General features: G+C 38.6%; 1 protein-coding gene across 3 annotated transcripts in view; it reads right to left on the bottom strand.

Moving 5' to 3' along the window:
* The window catches only part of RIC1 (RIC1 homolog, RAB6A GEF complex partner 1), a 52,731-nt gene extending 44,385 nt beyond the window's left edge, over positions 1–8,346 (bottom strand). For all 3 annotated transcript variants that reach the window (XM_062599627.1, XM_062599629.1, XM_062599628.1), the window contains exon 1: positions 7,927–8,346. In XM_062599627.1, the coding sequence (XP_062455611.1) occupies positions 7,927–8,067 (141 nt within the window). In that variant the 5' untranslated portion in view covers positions 8,068–8,346. The remainder of the gene's footprint in view (positions 1–7,926) is intronic.
* Positions 8,347–17,341: the final 8,995 nt, after the last annotated feature.

The following is a 17,341-nucleotide window of genomic DNA, read 5'->3' as shown; positions in this document are numbered from 1 at the left end:
AATGGCAAACTGTGCATACAGTGGATTTAATAAGTTAAATGGGTCTGGAAATAAAATGGAAAACTACAGTCAAATTTTGAGAATTATGCACCTAACAGTATCTACATCTTCAGAAATTAAAAGAGAGCAAGTAAAAACAAAAGAACCCTAAAAATTTTCAATTTAATTGAATCCAGAAAGAGAACGGGCAGGAGAGGAACACTGCCATTTACGGCTACCCAAAAAAAAAGGAGTAATGAACCCTGTCAGCTACTCAAGAAGAGAGCTTATTTGGGTGATAGCAACAATAGCTATTCCCCCCACCCATTAAATATATTTTCTGCCTTGACAGACTGTAGTCTGGACTTTCAAAGCCAGAAGGTTCCCCCTTAAGTCATTCAGTTACAGTAAACATTTTAAATTTGGGATCATAGTGAGATGAATTAATATTATTTTAACTAGTGAGATTTTTACATATATATGTGTGTATAAATAATATTAAGTATAATTATATGTTAAAATTTTATATGAAATATATATTTGTACACACATATATATACAAATCTATTCAGCTTCCTAGTGACACTGCTGAAACTTCTTTTTAAAAAAAAAAAAAAAGACTTGAAAACCTATACAAATAAAGTTAAGAAAATTGGTAACGGAGAAAAAATAGGAAGTAACAGTCTCTCTCTGGTCTTTAGATATTCCTGTAAGGCAAAGAGCACTCTTAGATTTTTTTTTTTTTTTTTTTTAACAATACAAGGAAATAGTTCTATAGAAAAATATGAACAACAAAACCGTAACATTCTAAGAATTTAGGCAAGGATATGTTAAGCAGTTGATATATCAAGTCATACTCAAATTCTTAAGTATGTACTGGAAGAGCTACATATACTTAAAATACCAAATGAGTTCCACAGAATCCAATTATTTCTCCAAAGAACATTTAGAAGTCTGAACGCTTTGCCTCAGCTTGTTCTGATCTGAGATACATTTTTCCCTTGTTCTTCTTTATTTTAAGTATGAATCCAAAGTAACCTGAATTTCCAATGCAAGTAAATTACACTAACCTTAATACTTCTTTTTCTTTCTTAAAGGATTCCCATCTTCAATGCCACCAATTCACTACTGCTAGCTTACTTTCCAAAGAGATTTTTCCATTTAATTACGGCTGTCAAACACTGAACATCTGGAAGACTTGCAGTCTTTTCCCAGCTGTTATCTCCAGGATAAGATTCTCAAAATAGCACATTGGCTGAGAGTACACAACAGTATTAACAGCTGACAACATGGTATTATATATATATAATTTTTTTTAACAGAACATCAATACAGGAACTCACAAGGCCACAGATATTTGTCAGAATCCTAATATTCTCATCCCCTAACAATTCAGTATTTTAGGCATCAACACTCAATCTCATCCAGAACTAGAAGGCAGTTTGTTTTAAGAAAATGCAATGCCTTTCTGTTCAGCTTTACATGACAAACGCTTCAACACAAAACCAAACAGTTACTGCCCTGATGAGCTTACAATCTAAGTGTTAGAGGCAAGGCATGAAGAAACTGGAACAAAAAGGTCACCACAAATAAGATTAGTGAAACCACATTTTAGTTATCATTAGGGAGCCTGTGCTGAACTTTTAAGGCTTTATAAACCTACAAAGCTTCAAACTGGAAAGTTTAGATGAAGGAAAGTAAGAAAAGCATGCCTGCATAAGAAGAGGAAAAATCTATTACTAAGGGCTGGGGCAGGGTGGAGGTGAAGTAAACACAGATAACAAAAGCCATTTTGTCAGTAAGACAGACATAGGATGGAGGTAAAAATTCTTAAAACTAGGGTTTAAGAACATTATTCCTTGAATTCAGTCTAAAAAGCAGCAAATAGTTTAGAATCAAAACAGCACCTGTCCAACAAACACTACAGATAACAGCTCACCAAAAAAAAAAAAAAAAAAAAAAAAAATCCAGACAGACCATGTTTCATGTAAACTACTGCGAAAGAGTTCAAAGATCTCAGTGTACCAGAATTATCTCGTATGTGGGAATCACAATCTCCCCCAGTTGAAGTTTTCAGTTAACCTATTGCTCAAAAATATTGCAAATAAGACAGGAAACATACTACAGAGCTTTGCTGTTCCTCAGCCTCGTGAGTTACCAGCAATGAGATTATACAAGTGTTTAAATTTGAAGTAAAAAATTCTGCATGATAGAGAATAGATTTGTAGGATCTCTAACCATAAACAAATCTTATACTGGCAGTAACTTTATGTGAAACAGATTAGACTGTCAAAATTCACAACTGAAGATCCTTTTCTCTTAATGCAATTAATTCTGAGAGGTCTTTCAATGGTCATTTATTTGGTATTAGCATAGGAGAAATGGAAAAAACTTTTAAGCCCCAAGTATCAACAGGAACAATTTTGCATTTCACATGATCCCATCAGTCTAATGGATATTTCCCTTATTTCCTTAACTATGTAACTACAAGTATATAATTAAAATAGAAGAAACAACAAAATTGCTACTTTTTTTGAAGTACTGCCTGTTTAATAACTGGTCATTAAGATTTAACACAAACAACAGAAGCAATGACAAAGGTAAAGCTCAAACAGGAAATTATAATTATCTTCAGGTCACTGGGTCACATCAGGCCCAGTAGCTCATATAAAAAGAAAGTCTTCTCAGAACTGCATCTGTAAGGTATCAGTAAGAAATTCCTCATTAGCATCCCAGAGGTTAAACAACAAAGAAAAAAAACTCAGTGATAGGAGGAAGACACAGTAACTTGCATTGATGCTATGTGTGTCACACTGAAAGCACATGAAAAGAGAGTTACAAGACCCGTCTGTATACAAACCAGTTCAGGATACAGAACAAATACAGATTATTCTGCAATCTAGGGTTCTGACACACATACTTTCCCATAAAGTTCATTTGTCTAGTCTGATTCAATATCAGATTATCATAAAAAAAAACAGGAAAGTTTAAAAGCAATGGCTAGCTATTGCTGATTTAGCTATGGCTAAATCATAAGGTGGTAAACACTTACGTTATTAAGAAAAGTTCCTCAAAATAAGTGGTTAGGCCAAGTTACTCTCAGCTCCAGAGAGCTTACAAAGCTAAATTTGACTGGCAGAGTCATGCCAGATACCCCAATAACCTCTAAGAGCTTTCTTTAAATATTCAAGGACAGTACATATTCCTGTCACAGCCACAGTCTGTTAAGATTAAAGAAAGGAAATGCTGAACTATATTTATGTACACAATTGCGTCATCAGACACTATTCTTGTTCCACCTACTCTGATCTTTAAGATCTCCAGGAGAACTGCACTGATCACATCACTTTCTTTAGTTACATGCATCTTCCCACCACTTACCAAATCCTATGGGTGACTATCTAGAACTTCCTAAAATATCTTAAGCTCACATTTCAGGAGATAACCAAACCAATTTAGTGGCATTAAAAGTTACTGCTGTCAAAGGAGTAATTGCCTTCAGTTAGCCAACTACCACCCTCTTCTGATCACTTGATGAGTTCAGTCCCCTGTCCTAGCAGGAAAGGAGCAAACGATTTTCTATCCATTTAGCACGCTGAACAACCATGGAGCCAAGATGAAAGCCAACATTAGTCCACAACATGAGAGTCACAAACGTATAGCTGGGAGCAAGAAAGAAGACAACACTTCAGACTGCACAGCTGCCTCATGAAACCTCACCTTTAGTTCCCTAGTCAATCTAGTGAACATCATTACTTCATTTTAACATTTCAGAAAATTTCTGCTGTGAATTGAAGTTTCTCATTTCAAACATCCAAGCATCTAACAGAAGCAGAATAAAAATATTTACAAGCTTTCCATAGTTATCTATGACAGGTTTCATTATCTCTTAGTGTCGAGGAATCTTCTGAGGTATCTACATCAAAATTTCTCCTAAAACACTGCCAAAAAAACACTTTAAAAATAACAGAAAACAGCAAGGAAGATTGAAACACAGTATAACCTTTCTTCCAAGAAAGCTAATAACTTAGTTCACTTGGTCCATAATGGCATCACAGCTTCAACTATCACTAGGAACAGAGGTTCTTCTGTATGGAAGATATTACAGGACATCCTAACCAGCAGATTTCAAATCTTTACATAGCTGGAACTTCTCTATAAGGAGTTACATAAAGAAAATTATGACCTCAAGTTGTAAACAACTGAGTTTCAAAAAAGCTCAATTACATTTGGGTTTAGCTACTCAAGCACCACTGCATATTTTCTGGTTCCTCAAACACTTACTATTTTTAAAATGTTTCTCCCTTGTTTTTAAATGACCGTCCAATTGAGAAAGTTGCAAAACAGAGCACAACACACAAAGGAAGTATGTCCTGTCTTCTACTTGTTACAGTCGTAAGCATCTGTTGATTCTGCTCATCTGTCCAGGATATTTCACTTTAAAATTTTAGATTTTAGATGGTAAGGCTCTCCGAAATTTGTCTTAGTCAACTATTCTTAGATTCTCTCAGGAAATAGATAACTATACAACAAAATCTGCACAATGTCTTACTCAGTAAGACAAAGAAAAATATCAGCATTATTTTAGTTCATTCATGTCACTTACAAAAAACAGGTAAAGCAGCAGGTTCCAATACCAGAAACAAGGCAAGTATCAACAAATCAGGCTTCTCAAACTCTCACATTAATGAAAGACTACTAAAGATCATTTTCTCACTGAATCTGTGATATGAGTTCTATTTTATACTATCAAGGAACCTCAAACACCACTATTTATCACATCTTACTGTTAGGCTGTAATTCCTCCCTACTATTCTGTCAGAAGCAGTTCCATTTTAAGATACTTTTATTTCATTTTTACCAGTTATGCCAATTTAACTGCTTACATTGTTGTTTCATGAAACAGACCTGTGAAGTGACCCAGGTGAAAAAAATGGAAAATTTCCCTCTTTTTTTAAAAAAATGGATATTTTACAAATTAAGTTTAGAGCACAGCCATGCACAAAACAAGCTAGCATAGCACACATCAGTACCTGTAAAAGCATAATGGGTTAAGTACACAAAAAAACCCTAAATCTTAAGGTTTAAGTATCATTGACAATGCACAAAACAGAACTGCAGCCCAAAAAGAAATTTCAAAATCAAACTTGGAAGATTTTGAGGAAAAACAACACACTGTAAAAGAAGTCTTCTTCAGTTTCATGACAATATCATTAAAAACCACAAAGCAGATTCTCCCCCCAAGAGCAACTTATACAGAAAGATGAGCAGTTTACTTTGTAATACCCAGGGGTTTTGCAATCATTCTTTATAGAGGCAAGTGAGAATTCTAGGTTGCAAAGGCAGCTAAAATCTACAGAGAGGGAAAAACAAAATTCAGCTTTCTTTCAGCAAGGGAAAGCCTATGTCTCAAGCAATAAAATGGCATCTTTGTGTAACTGCAACTTCTAAGGGCAAGGGAAAACATGCTGTTTGTTTAACAAGTCATCAGCAACATTCTGATTTCCCAATTAATTGCAGGAGTTCAAGGGTTTTTTGGTAACAAAAGACTACAACCATTAATCACCCTCCCTTTCCAAATTTCAGTCTAACAACAGAAACATAAGAATCAAGATCCTACAACAGATTAGAACTATTTAATTACAAAACTGAAAAAAAAAGATGTTAAAGACTGGCTGTACAAGTATTGTGTTCCACATTTCTAATTCTCAAAATATAAACAAAATACTACCTTGATTTTACCTACTATTCTTTTATTACAATAATAAGAGTCATCAAACTTCGTGTATATATATACATATATATATATATATATATCAAATCCCTCCCTATAAAATAATGTAAAATAGTCCACACTTTTTTTCATCAAAAACATCAACAAAGCTTTTAGTCATGTCATCTACCAATTTCTAATCTTTTAAGTTTCCAAATTAAAAGAAAAACACACTTCAAGATAATTTTTCCTAATATTAGTTCTTAAGTACACCATATATTAAAAAAAAAGCTTTAGATACTACCATTTCACATGAAAAATACATGATAATAAACATAAGTTTTAAAGTCTGAAAATATTTCAATAACCCTTGTGTTTGAAAAGGGTAATATAAAACTCAGAATCTCACCAGCCTCCTCACCTCATTCTGGCATTAATTTTTTTTATACATAGGTCAGATAGCAATAAGCCCTAACAAGGACATCAGCCTGAAGGCTTTTTATTTATTTATTTATTTATTTTTAACTCCAGGACACTTAATTAGTTAAATTTGAGTAGAACTTAGCTTTGTTCCAAAGAAGGTACTTCTGACAACTGAAAACTTATTATAGAATGCAAACATTTTAGTTTCTTTCACAAAAATCCAACACATGATTTTAAGATTCATCGTCAAAAAACGAATACAATGACTTTTTTTTCCTGCTATATATATACCAATGACCAAAGATTTACTTAGAAAGATGATTTTAACAGAGACCACCTTTGTCTTGCCTGGTTTTGCCAAGGCTAACTTTATGCAGAGGGCAAAAGACTGTCACACTTTTGTTGAGGTCAACTACTGATCGTATCTGGCAAAGTCAGCATTTTACTACAAAGCATCCACTAAAAAATGGAATTAAAATACAGTTAAAAAAGCTTTAAATGATCTGTAAGTTTGCTCAGACTTCTGTATTAACTGAATTCTGCTCAGACTTTGCCTTAGCCAGTCATACATTTGAAAAAAGGCCAAACCTGAGAGTTAATGCATTTAATCTTCAGTGATGGACCATAAAGGAAACTGCATTCTCGACAATACAACACATCTTGAGAAGCATTCTATAATCCTGTCCTTTTTTACATATTTACTTTTAATTAGGCTCTGTTGACTGATTACAGCTGTAATTTAACAACTGGCAAAAGCTAGAAGAGTATGTCTACACTACCACCACGACTCTAAGAGACAAAAGGCCACATGATGGTGTTCACACAGCATAGCAACTGGACTAATTTGCCCTAATTAGATATTTGAATAGGTTAAAAAAACAACAATACCCCACCTAGAAACTAATGAACAGCCACGCAGAGTACAGCACAGCACAGCACAACAAGGTAAGGCGATGAAATCTCAACATAACTTAAGGCAAGATTTTAAGTCTGACTGTCACTTGATACTTTTGAACATCAACTTTCTAAAATTTTTTTTTTTTTTTTTTTTTTTGCCTGTAATCTGAGATGAACTCTATAAATTAGGTGGGGAAAAAGATATTTACACACAGATTTAGGGTCTAATTAGGCAGTACTTAAAAAGATCTGGCATCAAAATTTAAAGCCAGTCTCACAACTGCTCCATAAGACCGTGTCTACACAAACTGGCAAACACCACATTTTGTTACCAAGCTAACACAAAGGGAGAAGGTTAAATTTTCAGACAAGGTATTTAACATATGTATACTCATACGCTTAAACTCAATGCGGCTAGAACAGCAACTTCCATGTAAAAGCCTACCAAATTCATCTTGATACTAATGTTCAGGACTGCAGTACATTTAAATGGAGGTCATAACAAAACAAGTTTATCAACTTCTATGTTATATAATTATTCTTGAATAATGCCAGAATCTTGAAAATAAACATAAGCAATTAGTTTCAGGGAAGACTCCTAGATTCCCAATTTTGGGTGCAAAAAAACACAGGACACATAGTGAAGTACGTTTACAAAGCAGCAGGGGTCATTATAAACGCCCTTTGCAATAGGCTAGCATCCTATTTAAACTTAAAAAGAAAAAAAAAGTTGCTTAGAGGTCTCCTTTTCGGTAATGGCTCGTAAGAGAGATTCACAAATACTAAAGTACTGTTTAAGATCTAGTTCCAGCTTCCACAATGCTTTCTGGAAGAGGAACGAACCATCATTTTACAGATGGCAGGGTTTGGGGGCTGCGAGACAACGGCTTGAGGGCCAACATGAGGATACTCACTCTGCAGTACCAGATGCTCAGCTGAGATGGGGATAACACTGCGAAGAAGGCTCTCTGGGGATCCGTCTGGATGTGCAGAGGGTGCTCCAGGGACTCCAGAGGATACGAGAGCCTCTTGGGCCAGCCGCTGAGGAAATACATGGCGGCAGGTCTCCCCCTGCGCGCGGCGCGGGCTCTAGCCGAGACAGGCCGGGGAGGAGCAATAGGGGCGCCGGTTCCCGGCTCCCGGACCTCCGAGCGAGGGACTCTGACGGCCGGGCCGGGGCCGGTCGAGCATAATCACGAGCAGAGCGGCGGCACCCTGGACTCGGCGCCGCCGCCGCCCTGCGCCAGGCTGCGGAAGGGGGCGCGGGAGCGGGCGAGGAGGAAGGAGCTACGGCCTCTTCCCCGGACGCGGCGGGCACCGCGAGCCGCTGCCGCCAGCCGCCGCTCGGCCGCGGCGCGGGGGAGGGCGCAGAGCCCGGGGCGGGGCGAGGCCCGGGAGCAGCGAGCCGCGGGGGCCGGGGCCCGCGGGGCGGCGGCCGGTCACTGCTGCGAGCGAGCCCGCGGCGGCTGCGGCGGCGACTCCGACCGCCTCGGGGTGCCGGGTGCTGCCGCGCTCGCTGCGGCTGCGGCCGTGGCTGGGACAGTCGTGGCCGCCGCCGCCATCTCCCGCCTCCTCCCCGCCCGCTTCGGCGTCTGAGCCCCGAGCGCGACGGCGGCCGTCGATTGGCCCCGACGGCGGGGCCGCGCGGAAGTGACGTGTGGACGCGGCCGGGACGCCCGCCTTCCCCCCCTCGCCACTCGGAGACTTCGCGTCCAGGTTCCGGGCGAAAACGCGCGCCTGGAGCTGGGGGCGGGGGAAGCAAGCAGAGGCGCGCAGGCGCACAAGGGCGCCCCGCCCCCCGCTCCTCGAGCGCCAGGGGGCGGAGGCCGTTGGGGCGCCGTGGGGGCGGGGCGGTGCCGAGGCCGTTGGGGCGGTGTGGGGGGCGGGGCGTTGCCGAGGCCGTTGGGGCGGTGTGGGGGGCGGGGCGGTGCCGGGGCCGTTGGGGCGCCGTGGGGGCGGGGCGGTGCCGAGGCCGTTGGGGCGGTGTGGGGGGCGGGGCGTTGCCGAGGCCGTTGGGGCGGTGTGGGGGGCGGGGCGGTGCCGGGGCCGTTGGGGCGCCGTGGGGGCGGGGCGGTGCCGAGGCCGTTGGGGCGCGTGGTGGGGCGCGGCGGAGGCCGTTAGGGCGCCCGGGTGCGGGGCGTTGCCGGGGCCGTTGGGGCGCCGGCAGCAGTACAACAGCCTCTCATTTATTGAATTCCCTTTTATTCCTTTATTTTAGGAGATAAATACCATAAAAGATATCCCATGGCATAAGTACAGCTTTCTGAATCATCATCTTCTGGTGTCATTACACTTTGTCTTTTCATCTTACTTGCTGTAAGGAAAATAAAGAGAAATTTCTCCAAATCTGTGAGAAAATTAGTAATGGATCCACATGTCTGTCTTAGTTTTAGGTAGCATATACAGCCTTGTAGCACATATGTACACACAGGAGGCAAGTGTACTTCCCACCCATGCATCCTCTCCTGCACGATTAGATCATGCAGACTGTGGATTAATGAAGGAAAGCTCCTGCTGCTAATAACAGCTATTCAGTAGGGTTTTGTCGTAACTGTATATTATGCAACAAGCAAAGAGACCAAAGTCTCTGTACTGTGTACATTGCCGCTGTCATTCCTTTCCCTGTACATCATAATGATGATGGGACATTTACTGACTATAAAAGGGTGCAATGTTTCCTTTGAAAGTGCAACTATCAAGACCCTAACATTTGTGATCTAATATGACCTGATCTCTGTCCCTTGTTACATTTTCGTGTGCTGAACCAAGATGCCTTGAATGGTAATGTGATAATAATAGTGTATTTTTTTGAATCATAGACTTTGTGCTTGAGTGCAAAAACATCAACACATTTCTCAGTGTTATGATACTAAACTGTAGCTGCTATTCACCCGAGGGGTTAAAGATGAAATGACAAGCATACAGAGGACTAGGCTCACAGAGTTTCTTCCACAGATCTAGGAGTAACTGCTGAGGTACAGTTACAGGATATGTAGAAGTTAGGCTATGATAACGTATTTGGGTAGAATCGTGCAAGCCCTTCGTGCTCAGACCTCCAGCTGTCATCAGGTTCACTGAGCTGAAGCTTAGACGCTTTCATGCAAGTGTCAATACAGTGACATGCATGAAACTGCTCTCTTGAGATAGCTCTGTCTTGAAAGTGGAAAACTGGTGAAGATCTATGGGAACTGATGTCCTATCTGGAGCTCTGTTACAGGGCATCTGCATGAACAATTAAGGAGGGTCAGTCCTGATCTGTGCTATAAAAAACAAAAAAAATATTGCTACAGACAAAGTGACTTAAAGCCAAAAATACTTTACAGGAAGAGTGTAAATGATGCACTGTCATGGCACATGGCATGAAGCTTGCCATACTTAAGGATGCAGACGTTATGTCATATAACAATGTCGGGGCCTTGGCTATCTTGCAGGATTATAAAGAGCAGAAGTAAGCAACAAGCCGCTCAAAGGTCACCAAGAAGGAATTCTTTTGAAGACAAAAGGCTAAAGAAGAAAAGATAAGCAGGTGCCTGTAATTACTCACAGGATACGCATCCAGAAAGGGAGTCAACACAATAGATAAGCAAGCGCCTGTGATCACTCACAAGGGGAGTCAACACAACAGCCAATTAGAAACTGAGTAGATGCACTTGGACAATATTAGACAACCAATAGAAATGCTTTGTGAAGCATGTAGACACATGAGCTTGTTAGAAAAGATACATAAATTAGATAGACAAAGGAATAAAGGTGGATTGAACTTGCATCACATTGATGTGTGTGTGTTCCTTCCCGTACTTGCCAAGAATGGGCTGCGGCATAACAAGCAGAAGGCTTGTGACAGTGCATGCACATCTCTGTTATTTAGTCCATCAAGATATCTTAATATATTCATCTGAGCTTCTTAACACTAGTCTTAGAACAGATGAGTCATTCACCTTGCAGGTCATTTAAACCTCTTGGTGTACTAATCATCCTTTGAAACACAAAAAATTGGCTCTTTCAGTAAGAACAGGTATATATAAACAGAACAAAATGTGGAAAATGTATAGCTGTCTTTCCTATGGACCATTCACAAACAAGATTTCAAAGAGAAAGTTATTGTGGTCGTTACCATCTTTAAAGATATAATCTAAAGAAATTTCAAAATACTTAGATATTAAAAAGCAGTAAAAGGGAAATTATTTACTGCAACATCATAGGAAAATTTGATGTACTTTAAGAAGAAAAGAAGGAAACTTGCAGTAAACTAGCTAAGGCTAGTGAACTACAAAGTCACTTTCTAGTAAAACATGAAGAGTAAAATCACTAATTTTTTACAAGGATTTTCTAAATTCAGCCACAACAGAGCAGAGGAGTATTCCTATGAAGAAACTGTCAGAAAGGACAGGAAGAGAGTGTATTACTTAGTTGCAAAATCCAAGTCAGCAATATGTATATATACAGAAGATAGGGCCTCAGATACCAAGAAGGTACTCTTTTGCAATGGTTAGACTCTGTCATTTTGTCACATAAAACAAGCATTCTTTAATACTCGCTGAAAAGGTTTTGATGCATCTTTAAACACATTTTCTGCCTATTTATTTATTTATTTATGCACAGCTAGACTAAAATAGCATAAAAAGCTAGTTTGGAGTAAAGAAAGTACAAGTAATAAAATTAAAAGTATGCATTCCACCTGTTTTCATAACAAATATCTTTCTAATAAATTGTTCACAAATGGCTACAAAATCATTTAACCACTTGATAATTCAGAATTTACCACTTGATAATTTAGAAATGTATGCGATTAGTAATTGCTGGTTTTGTATCATTCACTAACTACCTATAAATACCATCCATTTAACAGTGGAGTGTCATTTCATATGTTGTGTATTACTGCCTTCAATTTCTGACTAGAAAATTTATGTAACTAACCAGCAGTATAAATCACTAGTATTGTAACTCAGTTTCGTGAGTTTTGCTCTAATGTTTGTGTTTCTTTTTCAGTGGATGAATTATATATGCAATTGATATGTTTTTATTCTGAATTTTACAAATACATGTATCATTCAGAAATTAGTTTCACCAAAAATTCTTGGATGAATCCAAGCATAATATTTGCAAGTAAATTAGTGAATTTGTTAGTTAAATTTTGGAGCTGAAAAATTAGTGGAAAATAAAAGCAACAAAGTTGTAATTATGGTTTTAATTTAGCAGTCAAATACAGGCTGAAAATACAGCTCTGAGAAAATACAAAGGGGAATTAAAGCTGAGCTCTTACCCATACAGTAACAACCATACATGACATCTAAAACAGAATATGAAGGAGGAAGTATAAAACTGTATCATTTGAAAGTTTTAAAAGCAATCACTTAATGGGTTACTTACTGTCAGTGTAAATAAATGTATGGCCAAAACCATGAGATGTAGGCTTGATTTAACATTGCTGGCTATCTCAACGCTTGCCAATAATGCAGGTCATTTGGAATAGAATCTCTATATAAACAGCCCTGAGGCCTTCAGTTTGGCTTTCATAACTGCTATAAATTTAGAAGAGGTTTGTTTTTTTAGAAAAAACTTCTTTCAGGTCAGTGAAAATATCCTTAAAAAAACATGATTCTCTTTCGGGCTTTATTATGTTACTTCCAGCGACTGAGGAATGCACTGTTAGTTTCATAACTGTTCGATCACTGAAGAATTTTCTTTGTGCACATCGTTTCTCTGCCAGAAGTCACTGTGGTTTCTGAATACGTCCAGAGAGTTACATTCCTTGAAGATATTTGATATCAGATACAAGGAAGCAGAAACATCCAGAATCACAGATCATTTTAATTCTTGGCCTTAGGAAATAAGTTTATTCTTTTAAATTCTGGGGACACAATGCAGCCTTGTAAGACCACTACCAGCACTGTGAATTGCAAATTACTTAATTTGATTGGATCCTCTCTAATCAACGAAGAAGAGGCATTCAAAGTATATAGGGCTTTCCAATAACACTAAAGTGATTGTAAAAGGAACTAAATGACTCAGGAACACGATCTAGCATAGCTTTCAGTGTAATACAGTGTTGGAAAGATATATACTTCATGGACAGTGACAGACTGACCAAGGAACCTTGGTCAACAAGGTCAACAAAAGTGAAAAACATTAATGAAGCTTTTGGTGATAATTGCTGAACGTTTTAGCAAGGTAACAGGGCCTACCTGAAGTTCTGGGTACCCAGTACAGCCATAGTATGCTACACTGGCCTGGAATTGTGGGCAAAGTTATTGGAGAGGTGGAAGCTCCTGTATATTGAAGTGTAGTTGATAGCTATGACTACGTAGATTTGTCATGTGTTATACGTTTAAACTATTTCCGTTAGCAGGTATTTCTCAAATCTTGTAAGCATTTGCTGTATTAAATTATCTAAAACTCACAAAAGTACACTTGAGTTGTCTTGCCTTTGAATTAAGCACACTACTTAACTTTTATCACAAAGAAGTCCTATATGTCAGAGTCAGTACTGACATACTTTCTGCTGTATTAGGAAGGTGGTATCTGTATGATGTGTAAGAAGACCAACATACAAAGCTTCACATCATGCAGTAAAATCTGTCCTTAATCTACTTGTAAATAGTACATTAAAGATAAGCTTGTCATCTGTCCATGCAATGCGTTTTCACTAGCTTCCTCTAGCTGGTATTCAGCACAGTATCACTTTCTGTAGGCAAGTACTACGTCAGTTTTAGAGAACTGCAAAGATATTCAGATCATATTTAAAAATGTGTGATGGTGCCACAGTAATGCCGCAGAAGCCATTTTCATAGGCATAATACTGCATATGTATATCCATTGGTCACATCAGTAATAGACTGTTACTGCTTACATGACAAACTCACATAATTCTTTACAGCCGTTGGCATTGCAGGGGTGGAGATGAGAGGAATGTGATAATTTCAAATATTCTTACATTCAGATGTAGCTAATTAGGTCTCACTGACTATGAAATGAATCTTCATAGCAGAGGAGAAGCCTGAGGGTCCTTGGGCATGTCAGTGGCCATGGTGTACAACTGTTGTATATATTCATAGGCAATTAGTAGAGATAACATGTACGTATATTTGCAGAGTCCATGTCATACAGACTTTGTATCTTAGCCATTTTCTGTAAATGATGATGGGATAGTTTTGTTCCAATGAATTCTTGACACCTATTACAAATTCATAACAGGTCAGTTAAGATATGCCCACTGCTGCTTTCTCTCAAGTGTGAGCTGTGTATGGGTGTTTCCATGTTGTTGGCTATGCTGTGAAAGGTGAATTTTCTAGACCTCCTGGTAAAGGCAGAGCACTTTGTGACCCATGTTCCCAAATGAGAGCTTTATTAATAAAATTGGATTGCTCTGAGCATTTTTTCTTGTGTGGCAGACAACCATGGAAGTGTGCAAGGGGCAGCATTATTATGTAGGTTAGAAAGAAAGGTTCAGTTTCATCAGTGTTCAGACAGCAATCTGACTGTTGCATGCAGTTATTGGAGCAGTACAGCAGCAGCCTCCAGTGAATGTTTTAGTTGTCTGTTTTATGTATACTGTATGTCCTACATATGCTGTATACTGTATATGTATTATCTGTACTTATATATAAGCTATTCGGCTGTCACATTTGTAGCCTTCTTTTTAACACTGTTGAATGCTAATGGATGGACAGCTATACTGCACATTGAGCTTTTCAGAGGCGTGCTGATTTGCAGAATTTCCTTGCCCACAGATTCAGCTGTGTTTGTAAGACACCTCCTCCAAGACAGCTAGCACATGTATTTCTCAAAAATAATATATATATATGAGGCAGTAAGACAGCAGCGTTCTAAAAACCAAATGTTATTGTATCAATTTTAGAAATGTATTAATTTTAGAAATGTCATAGACAGAAGATAATTCTAAAAATTAGATCCCCAAATTTCTTTGGAAGAGAAGAAGAGGAAAACTTCAGGCTTGAAGTTTTGGCTCCATTTTTTTTTATCTGATCCTCACACAAACTCCACCCATCAGTTCGCATTTTCCCAGTAAGAAAGTAGTAGAGGTTCAAAAAAGAACCTAAAATAATGAATACCAGATCATTCACAGAAGAAATCCTTCTGTATAATGCTATCTGCAGCAGATAATGTTTTAACTGTGCTGTTGGATTTGAAAACAAATGTTTTCAGTCTGGAGATGAAAAGCAAAGAAGGACATGCCGGTAAGCATCTGGTAAGCTCTTGGACATCACCTGCAGCTTGGTCCTCTCTCTCCCACGCTCTTTCTCTTCAACAAACAGGACTGATTTACAGTCCTGATTTACAGGTGTCAAGGTACACAGCACATTTGCAAGTATAACTTGTAGACAACGATGTCAAACATCCAAAAGGATGAAGTGAAAGTTAAAAATGAAGCAAGTAAAGAGAGGTGGAATATCTTGTGCAACATTAGTGCATATTAGTCTTAGTGCTATCTTGTATGTTTCTTCAGTGTGGGCACTTGCCTGGACTGAGAAGCATACTACATAACCTCTGAGAGTATTAACACAGTGGTGGTATTGGCAGTGTGCTCTGCAGGCTCTTATCTGGTAGGCAAAGGGAGCCGTAGCAACCTCACCATATTTCAGTTACCTATTACTGGGCTGAGCTAGTTCTTTAAAAAAATTTTTTTTAGGAGAACATCATCTGAACTTTGGAGTTTTATTCCCGAGGCTGTCCTGAAGCAAACAGAGTGTCGTAACTGAACATCTATTAAGCAGTATGCAAACAAATTATTGACTTATTTCGAGAGCCACAAAAATAACAAGATCTGATTTCCTATCAATTTGCTTCTTAAAATCCTTCCACACCCTCGGCAACAGTAATTCTAGTTCCCAACTCCGTTTTCCGTAGGGGCTTATCTTATCTATACTGAACTGGCTGTGTCAGAAAAAGGTGGTCAGGCAATTCAATTTTCAATTCTTTGTGGTCAGTGACCACACTGAGGAAAATAAGTGTTTTTTTTATAGGGGCCTTATGTTAGCTTCAGCCAAGTTAATGTTGAGGAAGAGCTGTCACAACATCCCTACAACACAGCTGCAAGTGAAACTTGAATTGTCTTTTGTTGTTGACATAGAAGGTAGTCATGTATGTCAAGTTTCTTGTTCAAGTACAATGGAAAGCAAAATAAAATACATTCCAACTCTGCTTTTTCTACTTGTTAATGATCTATCTCATACTTTACATATCCCCCAGTTACAGGAAGAAATTCTGAAGTGGATTGCAACATGGTCAGCTACATGAAAACTGATTGCTCAATCCAAAACTGTCACTGATTAAAAGCTAACTTATACCTGAATGCAACATCATCAAAATGAAGTAAAGCCTTTTTCATAGAATTCATAGAATCAGTAAGGTTGGAAGGGACCTCTGGAGATCATCTAGTCCAACCTCGCTGCTTAGCAGGGTCGCCTAGAGCGTGTTAGACAGGGTTGTGTCCAGGCGGGCCTTGAAGATCACCAGAGAAGGAGACTCCACAACCTCTCTTTTTATTACTACATTTATTAATAAATTATTCCTGTTCATGGTTATCTCCTGCACATAAGCAAAATGTATTTGCTGATGAGGAGGCTCAGAGAACGTGGCACAATTATACTCCAAGATGTTTGACTTCTGATCTCAGACCATACAGAGGCATCTGTGTGCTCTTTAAGAAGTCAGTGTTAGGGATATAAATTACTTAATGAGTCTTTCATCATACAAAAGCTCATATTAGCTCAGCTGAAGGTCTGAAATGGCAAAGGTTGCAGTATCAGGAATAGCTGATAATATGCATACTCAACAAATTTCGAGTTATATTCCTAAATGTAACCCACATATATTAAGCAAGCTATTAAAAAGGTAAGCCCATTAAAAGGTATGCATTAGATAAATTATAAAGAGATGGTTGTGTAGGTCCACATTTACAGACATCTTTAATGAGTTTTCCTGTGGTCTGTTTAGCGATTTGAAGTTCTTTAAAAAAACACTGGGTGGAGCTACAGAGCTTATTTCTTCTGGAGACAAAATGTGATTCACAATAGGTAGCATAAGCGAGTAAAACAAAAGGGGAAGAATTATCTGAACTACTTTCAGTCTACACTCCAGTAATCACACTTTTTTAATCACTGAGCCATGCCAACCTTTCAGCAGTTGCTTGATAGCATTAAATAAACATTCTTCTAAATGTGGAGTCGTTTGTTTTCATGGTTTTAATTAATAAAGAGAGAAGCATTTCAGCTTTTACAGACCTTACCCACAAGACTAATAAATAGGAAGCAAATTGGATGGAAAGTTGGCAAAACAAAGTACAAATTATGTTGATCTATTTATTAT

Source organism: Rhea pennata, chromosome Z (assembly GCF_028389875.1).
Source record: "Rhea pennata isolate bPtePen1 chromosome Z, bPtePen1.pri, whole genome shotgun sequence".
Lineage (NCBI taxonomy): Eukaryota > Metazoa > Chordata > Aves > Rheiformes > Rheidae > Rhea > Rhea pennata.
The sequence above is the reverse complement of the archived record's forward strand: the minus strand, read 5'-3'. Positions and strand labels throughout refer to the sequence as shown.